This window comes from Alosa sapidissima, chromosome 5 (genome assembly GCF_018492685.1).
Source record: "Alosa sapidissima isolate fAloSap1 chromosome 5, fAloSap1.pri, whole genome shotgun sequence".
Lineage (NCBI taxonomy): Eukaryota > Metazoa > Chordata > Actinopteri > Clupeiformes > Clupeidae > Alosa > Alosa sapidissima.
In genome coordinates this window covers 6,826,186-6,835,270 of record NC_055961.1, presented here as the reverse complement: position 1 = coordinate 6,835,270, position 9,085 = coordinate 6,826,186, and the positions used below count along the sequence as shown (strand labels likewise).

The following is a 9,085-nucleotide window of genomic DNA, read 5'->3' as shown; positions in this document are numbered from 1 at the left end:
ACTTATTTCATGTATAGCGCCACCTAGTTAAAAATTAAAAAGCAAAAAATTAGGTGTTTTCATCACAATATCTCTGGCTGACATGGTCAAAACTGCACGAAATTGAAAGTGTAGGATCATTATGACACCCTCCGAATGCATGCCAAGTTTTGTGGACTTTCGTTCATGGGGGGCCTTACAATAAAATAATTTATGTGTACATTTAGTGACCGTACACTCTAAAAAATTATTCATGAGGTTAGTAGATGAAACTTAAAATAAAGAACATTTTCAACATAAAAAAATAACTTTGTTACATGTACATGTATAGGTGAGTTGACAACTTAATTTAAGGAGTTTGTCAAACTGAAAAAGAAAAAATCTGTCTCAACTTATTAACATATGGATTTTCAACACACAGTCTTTCTTCCACCTAACAATAGATAATTATTAAGTTGGTGAAACTTGTAGATCTCGTGATCAAACTTATAAAGCTGAGTAGCCTACTGGACTGAACGTCAGAACCTTCCAGACCACGCGGTCCACGCCTGAGCAGAAATGATGGAACAGGATCCTGCACATTCGAAATCAAAGGTACGTGCGAAGTAGGCTATCCCATTTATTTTTGTTTTACAAGCATCAGCTATCAAAATACGGCACACAGTGCATATACATTGTTGTCACATGACACTACATATTATTGTAACGTTACAATTTGCCCTTTTGCTAATGTGAACAGTTGAACAACACAAGATGGATTTTAGCTAGCTACTGTATCTAGCTGCCTTCCATGTTAGCTACCTGAACCATTTGAAAATGTGACCTTTAGGTAGTTGGCGTCTTCCAAGTTACCTGCAGCTCGCTCTAATTTGGAGTTAGTAATGTAACTTTTTAGCTATCTGGTGTCTTCACATTTTGTTATGTTTTGTTTCACCGTGGCGGCTGAATTACCGTGCATTTAACATTTTAACATTAACGTTAGCTAGTTCACGTGGTACGCAAGTTTCCACTGTGTATGGAGATGAAAAGGCAGTGTCGGAGAGAGGTGTAACAATTATTTTTTTTTTTTTTAATCTGATGCCTATGTTTGTTTTTTTGTGCTTCATAATGTTCTCCAAGGTCATAGACCAGTTGCACATTTTGATTTCGTTATTTGTTATTTATTTATTAGCTCAGGCTAATTTAACATGATGCCTGCCATAGAATGCATTACGTTTTATGTGGGGGGGATGGTGGGGTTGCGCGACGTTTTATGTGGGGGGATGGTGGGGGTGCGCGAGCCGAGTCAGGATGTACAGTAGGTGGTGTAACGCGGGAAAACAAGTTTGGGAACCACTGGGTTAGGCCAGTTTTTTTTTTTACTGTGCATAGGTTTGAGGAATCAATCGGTCAATCCGTGTCTATCCGTGCCTACAAACCACATTTTAGATTTTGTTCATCCTTCATTTGCTTGAGTCATCCATAGCAGTACATAAGGTTATTATTATTTTGTATTTTATTTAACAATGTTCGATAGTTAGGCAACGGACATGTGTCATTGCTTTGTATGTCCACGTGTTACGTGTCCGCCTCATTTTCTTTGAGCTTGCTGGGTTTTTGTTAAATTTGAACAGTATGACATTACAAAAGGCAACATTATGATGGCAAAATAAGTTATATTAGGCTACTGTTTGCTGGGAAAGCTGTGGCAAGCATTAGAGGTCTGAATCACCTATAAATTGAGTAATAGGCCTACATTTTTACTTTAAAAAATGAATTGGATCTGTAAAATTTGCAAATTTGAAACACCAAGAAAGACTGATCTCTTAAAGCATTATAGACTTAGACATGGCCATGGTGGAGAATTTCTCCCTTGCCTTTATTGGGAGTGTTGTTGCTCATTTAAAACATGGGGCAGCCTACGTACACATCTGTCAAGAAATCATTCAACACGTGCATTAGTGACACGATCAGAAATACTGTCTTTTAAATGTCCATGTTGCTCTTTAAACTCCATTTCCACAGAAAGAGGATACTTTGAGCACATTAGCCACCATTTAAAAAAACAGGAAACTGTCCCATGTGTTTTTGAAAATTGTTCTTTCAAAACAAACATTTATGGAACTTATGCCTCTCACAGGAGCCGGAAACACTCACTGGACGTCTTCAAGCCTGAACTGTTGCAGAGGTATGTCAATCCCTTAAATGCAGGGGATGATCCTATTGTTGAGGAAGATACTCAGGAAGCAGTGAGTGATCTTATAGATGAAGAAATTGGAGAATTGCCTGAGTTAATTGAGAAAAATCTAGCCCACCTGCTGCTGAAATTGGAATGTATATTCAATGTACCGCAAATGTGTGTTAATGAGTTGGTGGAAGAATTGCACTTTGTTTCTTCATCAGCTTCAGGTCCTATTTTAAAAGAGATTTTACAGTCATGCATAAAGAAGCATAATTGTGACATTGATGATTTGGTAATCTCAGAGATGGTGACAGACCTATGCGAGTGCAACCCAATTACATTAGCTCTAAGGAGTAATGGACCTTTTTCCACATCCCACAAAAGAAGAGTGTATTTCAAGGAGCATTTTTCCATGGTGGAGCCGATTGAGTATTTGCACAGTGCCAGGGAGCAGAGAAGTTTCCAATATATACCCATTTTGAAGTCATTACTTGAGGTTTTGAAGGTGAAAGAGATCCATGATTTTCTCACACATAATTGTGAAACAGATGGGAGATCTGAAACTCAATACAAGTCATTTCGAGATGGCACAAATTTTAAAAACAATGAATTGCTATCAGAAAATAATCCAGCCATTTCTCTAATTCTGTATGTGGATGACTTTGAGGTATGTAATCCACTCGGCACGTCAAGAAAAAAACACAAAGTTACTGCTGTGTATTGGGTTCTAGCTAATGTGCCACCTTTGCTCAGGTCCTCTCTGACATCAATCTACCTAGCCATCCTCTGCAAGGCTGAGGATTTAAAAAGGTTTGGCTATAGTGCAGTGTTACAACCTCTGCTAAAGGATCTTGCCAGCCTAGAAGAGGAAGGACTGTACATTCCTTCTTTAGGAATAAATGTCAAAGGTACTGTGTACTGTGTTGTTGCAGATAACCTTGGTGCCCACTCAATCGGAGGATTTGTGGAAAGCTTCTCAAGTACACATGTATGCAGGTTCTGTCTTGGAGAAAAATCCCAGTTCCAAGTAAGTGAAGTCAGAACAGGAGCATTTTGTCCTAGGACAATACAAGAGCACAAGGTGCATATTCAGACAGCACAGGGGAATACAAATCAGTCTCATTGTTGTGGAGTAAAAAGACAGTGCCCACTGACTGAAAAACTAAAACATTTTGACGTCTTATGTGGCTACCCACCTGATTTGCTACACGATCTCTTTGAAGGTATTGTACCTTTAGAGTTAGCGCTGTGTCTAAATGCATTCATCAAAGAGAGATACTTCACATTTAATGAGCTAAATCAATTGATTAAAGAGTTCCCATACAGATGGGCAGATAAAACAGATGCACCACAACCAGTTCCATTGAGTTATGCCACAAGAAAAAGTGTGGGTGGGAATGCCCATGAAAATTGGGCTTTGCTTCGCCTCCTTCCTCTGATAGTTGGAGAAAGAATACCAGAGAGTGATCCAAAATGGCTGGTCCTTCTTAACCTAAAGGACATAGTTGAACTTGTTATTGCCTCTGTTCATACAGACTCAACTATTTGTTACCTTGACAGCAAGATTTCTGAGCATCGGCACAGATTCCTGGCAGCTTTCCCACAGCAAACACTAATTCCGAAGCATCATTTTCTAGAGCACTACCCACAGCTGATAAAGGCTTTTGGCCCACTTGTGTCTTTGTGGACTATGCGCTTCGAGGCTAAACATAGCTTTTTTAAGCGTGTGGTCAGGCATACCCACAGCTTCAGAAATATTCTGTTGTCTCTTGCAGTGAAGCATCAGTTAATGCTTGCATACCATCTACATAGCAGTAAAATTGTCCAATCATCTCTACAGGTAACAAAACTGTCAACAGTAAATTTGACTGTGCTGAGGGAAGATCTTAAGAAAGCACTGGAAACAAAACTCCCTGGTGAGTCATTTGTCCAGTTGGCAAACACTGTGTGTTACAGTGGCACCAGTTACTCCACTGGAATGATCTTGGCATATGGTTCAACAGGTGGTCTGCCAGATTTTGCAGAATTGATTCAGATAGTTGTTATAAAAGGGCAAGTCAGCTTCATTGTGAAATGTTTTAATTCATGGTTCATTGAGCATCTAAGAAGCTATGAGCTTGAGAACACAAGAAGTGTTAAAGTTATTGAGCCAAGTGAATTGTCTGACATCTTCCCAATGGCAGCATACATGGTTGCAGGAAAGCGCATGGTGACCTTGAAGCGATACATTCATTTTCCATAGAGGGTGAAGTAGTTGTTACACCTTATTATTTATTTGACATTACCCACAACACCTCATAACACGTCTTTAATAGACTTCTACAGGTTCCATGTATGTATCTGCTTGTTAGTTTGACAAAAATGTTTTTAAGGTAACACTGAAGACTTGGTGTGTAGTTTGTTGATTAAAAAAAAAATATCAGTGTTATGTGAAAGCCAGTTTCTTTCTGGATCAGTGTTTATGTTCTTTTTTTGATATTCAATGTTTAGAGGATTTGACTGGATGTATTCTGCTGTTACTCTAATTGAAGTGATATGGTTTCTCTTACAGATGCCCCAATGTCTCAATTACCCAAACTCCGCATCATTCTTCAGGACCATGACATTCGCAAACTGGACTTGCCTCATGGAATCCCTGGGACTGTGGCTGAACTTGAATCAATTGTGAAAGAGACATTTGAGCTTAACGGGAACTTTACTTTGCATTATAAGGATGCAGGTTTTGGAGATGAATATTTTTCTCTTACCTCAACAAGTGAACTCCAGGACAAGGACACAATAAAGGTGATTCACGTTGTTGAACCTCCCACATATACTCTGACGTTTACTGATCTGGACAGCACCATTGAAAATGAGACTTCCATCCATACCTCTGACCATCCTTCAGTGACCTCCATCAGTCCTAACAGCAGTTGCTCTACTGGATCGGCTGATACAGTCATCCTCTCATCACCTGAACACACAACTCGGCGTTCTCAGTGTTGGCCTACTGAATTTCCAATACCTCGTTTTGCCTATGACACAGAACTTGTGCTAGCGTCAAGAAATGAAGCTTTCAAAAAGGATGGAATTTATCTGGTATTCACCTCAATCCTCCAAGATATCCTTGAGAAAGTGGCTGAAACTGTCTTTCAGTATGTGGCCTACCCAACAAATGCACAATTGTCTGATGTTGCTTTAGCACTAGTTCAAAAGCATCCATCCCTTAAAGAGCCGGGATCATATAATGGATGCTATGGATGGCTACAAAGACTAAAATATAAAATGGGAAATTATAGATCAAAACTGAGAGGGTTAGGATGTCCTGAAGTTGATGTGAACTCTATCAGAAAGAAGAGAGCACATGACCGAGCACCTGCAAAAAATATAAAAAAGCCCAGAAGGGCAGAGGTGAACTATTTACCCCCTCACCCACAAGGAGAAACTGAAGGAAGCTTGGAAAATGAGAGACTGAACCTGTTTGATGAAGTAAACAAGAGGGACAACCATCAGATCATCACGGAAAAGATGGCGAAGACTTTCTCCATTCGTAGGCAAGAAATCGTCAATGAAGCACCAGCAGTCAGTGACTTGATAGGCCGATGGCCTGCTCTTTTTGATGCAGCTCAGGTAAGCATTTTTTCATAAAATGGTTTGCAAGTTATGTGCTATATTGGGGTCAATTTTTTAATATTGTGCCTTTTTTTTGTGCCTTTATTTTATACAGATAAATGAAGAATTCAAACGCATCTCTACCATTAACCTGGAGCCGACATTCATGGCCAAACTGGACCAGTACTCCCCCAAAATAATGGCCTTGGTGTCCTCAAAAGGAGGGGCTGCAAAAATAAATATTCAGCGAATAAAGAACATGTTGCTAGAGGTATGAATGAACATAACAGTTAATTTCAAGTAGAAAACAACTTTTTCTTATAGGTCATGGCAAGGCCTCGTAACTCCCAGCCTATATAATTACTAAAACAGGAAACAAAACAAGTTAGATTCAAAAGCAGAACTTAGATTAAAATGGCTCTTTACAAACATTTGTTGAAATACTAGCAATTGAATTGAGTTATAATATCTATTTATTATTTAATCTTCCAGGGTATCACTAATTGCTATAGTCCAGTCATAAGTCATCCTTCAGCTATTCTCAGTGAGTAGTGGTAATTATTAAAAGCCTGTCTTCAAAATTCTTCTTAGGATGATTCTGTGGAAATGAGAAGAGAGGTTGCTATTCGTGCCCTCATTGTGTTCCTGAAAGAAAAGGAGGAAGACCTCTTCAAAGAGGTAGGTAAATCTGAGTAGTGTATAGTGTTGTGCATAAGTTAAAGCGTATCTTTCGCCAAAATGTATCCTAAGGTGTTTTTGTGAATGTCCCCGAGTCAAACTTTCGGTTTTCGTTTAAAACCATAATTCCGAAGCGCCACTTTTATGCTTGTCTGTGTTGTCATTTTCGGGTCAAATGGCCTTTTGAATGGGAATCGTAGGGGCACTACTATTTTGATACATGATCGTGTCAAAATCGCTATTTTTTTTAAATAGCGATTTTTAAAAAAATGTAAAACACTAAGACGGCTCGACACAACATGACACTTTGATCAAAGTATCATCAGTGTCTCTACACATGAGCTTGAGCAATGAGAACATTGTTTGTGTACAGAGTTTACTAAAAGAAAGGTTTTGAACAACTCACTTGGTTTTTCTGCTCGCCGCCATCTTGCCAGCCAAGGAGTGAGTTTTCCAGAACCTTTCTTTTTAGTAAACTATGTGTACACAAACAATGTTCAATGCTCGAGTTAATGTGTAGACACTGATGATGCTTCCATCAAAGTTTCATGTTGTGTCGAGCCTTCTTAGTGTTTTAAAAATAGCGATTTGACGCGATCATGTGTCAAAATAGTAGTGCCCCTATGATTCCCATTCAAAAGGCCATTGATCCCGAAAACGACAATGCGGACAAGCTTAAAAGTGGCGATCGGATGTAATTATGCTTTTAAACTAAAGTTTGACTCGGGTACATTCACAAAAACACCCTAGGATGCATTTTGGCAAAAGTTACTCTTTAAGACTCCCATGCTAAAGTTTATTTTAAAATGCCAGTTATTTCATGGATCCAGGATATTATGCATCCTGATAAAGTCCTCCCTTGGCCTTTGGAATTAAAATATCCCCACATCACACCCTTCACCATACCTAGAGATTGGCGTGGAGTACTTTTTATAAGATCTATCAATGCAAATCAAACCAACTATTATTTCTAACTGAAATAAAACCATGCCAATCTCTGGGTATGGTGAAGGGTGGGGCTATTTTAATTCCAAAGGCCAAGGGAACTTTATCAGGATGCATAGTATCCTGGATCCATGAAATAACTGGCCTTTAAAAATACAAATCTGCCTGCTTCTATGGGAATTTAAGATGGGGGGTTCCTTACTTATGCCCTCTGTATTTTAAGGAATAATATTTATTTAATCTTTTTTTTAAATTTATTGTTATCATGTTTCAACACACTTTAGGTCAATATCACGCTGGAATTCTCCTTTAAAACACTTATTTTGCTTCTGATTAGGATGATGGGGACATTACCAACGACCTGATGAAGATTGTCATAGCAAGAAGTGCCACACCATCTAGCGCAAACATTGTGATTGAGGGAACCGAAGTCCTTGCATACCTGAATGTACCCAGAGCCTGTGCCTTGCTAATGGGGCTGATCTACTCGCTCAACCTAAGCTATCCAAGGGAGTTGAGGCATACTTTTGAGGTATTTCAAAAGATATTCCTTGAGCTGGATGGTCTGAAAGCTAGCCCAAGGGTAATGTCTCTAAAAAATAAGCTGCTGTGCTAAAAATGTGAAGAATTAAACTGCTGTCATTGAGTTCCTCAGAAAATGTATCAATAATATGACAAGTTTTGTTGTTCATACAGAAGTCTTGCACTGTTGGCATGCAATTTAATTTGTTTTAATCCAATTCTGTATTTTTTTTGTATTTGTATTGTTTTTTTAAGAAAAGCAAAAAGGTACAAAGTAAAAGTTCCATTGCCTTACAAGTTCCTTTTCCATACTGTAAGTTGAATGATCGGAAAACTATAGCCCAAAGGTAATGTATCTAAAAAATGTACAGAAGTCTTGCACTGTTGACATGCAATTTAATGTTTTATTAATCAAATTCAAATTGTTACTATTATTATTTTATTTTAAGAAAAGCAAAAAGGTACAAAGTAAAAGTTATATTGCCTTACAAGTTCCTTTTTATATATGCTCCTTAAGTTGAAAGAAAACTTAAGCTCAAAGGTAATGTATCTGAAAAATGTTACTCAGGAAATGTATCAAAGTTTTGTTGCTCATACACATATAAATAACACTGCCTCTTGGAATTGAGTGTTCCAAATCTGATTTATTTTATTATTTTATTTTAAGAAAAGCAAAAAGGTGCTTACATTTTCTGCAAAGGACAATGTGCAAAATGAGGCAATGTTTTGTTTTTTGATGCTTAGTCAGACTAAGAATGTTATTGCCATAAATGTTTTATCATTGCGTTAATAATAAACAAATGAATTGGAATTGCTTTGTGTTTTTATTCAGACATACGTGAAATAAGTTACTAGAACATAAAAAAATTAAGGTAACAATTTGCATGGATCTTTTTAAGTAATTTCAACTACGCTGTTTTTGAGTAGATATTGTGAGACCTTTATAGTTAGAAGAACTCAAATGGTTTATTTGTCCTCTAAAAGCTTAATTAAGTCGAACCAACTTAATTATATTAAGTTGAACCAACTTAATTATATTAATTTGATCACAATATAATTCAGTTGCTTGTGCTAAACAAATTGAGTTGGTCTAACTATATAAGTCTCGCAATATTTACTCAAAAACCGCTAAGTTGAAATTACTTAAAAAGATCCATGCAAATTGTTACCTTAATTTTTTTAAGTTGAGACAGTGTATTATTTTTTAGA

At 37.6% G+C, this 9,085-nt stretch overlaps 1 protein-coding gene across 12 annotated transcripts; it reads left to right on the top strand.

The window, feature by feature from the left end:
- The first annotated feature begins 260 nt into the window (after positions 1-260).
- LOC121709989 (sterile alpha motif domain-containing protein 3-like) lies at positions 261-8,636 on the top strand. Of its 12 annotated transcripts, none has more exons than XM_042093764.1 (7): positions 261-573; positions 2,099-2,146; positions 3,073-3,167; positions 4,692-5,749; positions 5,847-6,002; positions 6,323-6,409; positions 7,692-8,636. In XM_042093764.1, exons 3-7 carry the CDS (start codon positions 3,131-3,133, stop codon positions 7,968-7,970), a joined length of 1,617 nt encoding a protein of 538 aa, XP_041949698.1. In that variant the 5' UTR covers positions 261-573; positions 2,099-2,146; positions 3,073-3,130; the 3' UTR covers positions 7,971-8,636. The 12 variants fall into 12 exon arrangements, with proteins under 12 accessions (XP_041949698.1, XP_041949690.1, XP_041949694.1 ...); XM_042093760.1 differs by having other exon boundaries at positions 512-573; positions 3,073-4,056; XM_042093766.1 differs by lacking the exon at positions 261-573 and adding an exon at positions 1,260-1,455.
- Positions 8,637-9,085: the final 449 nt, after the last annotated feature.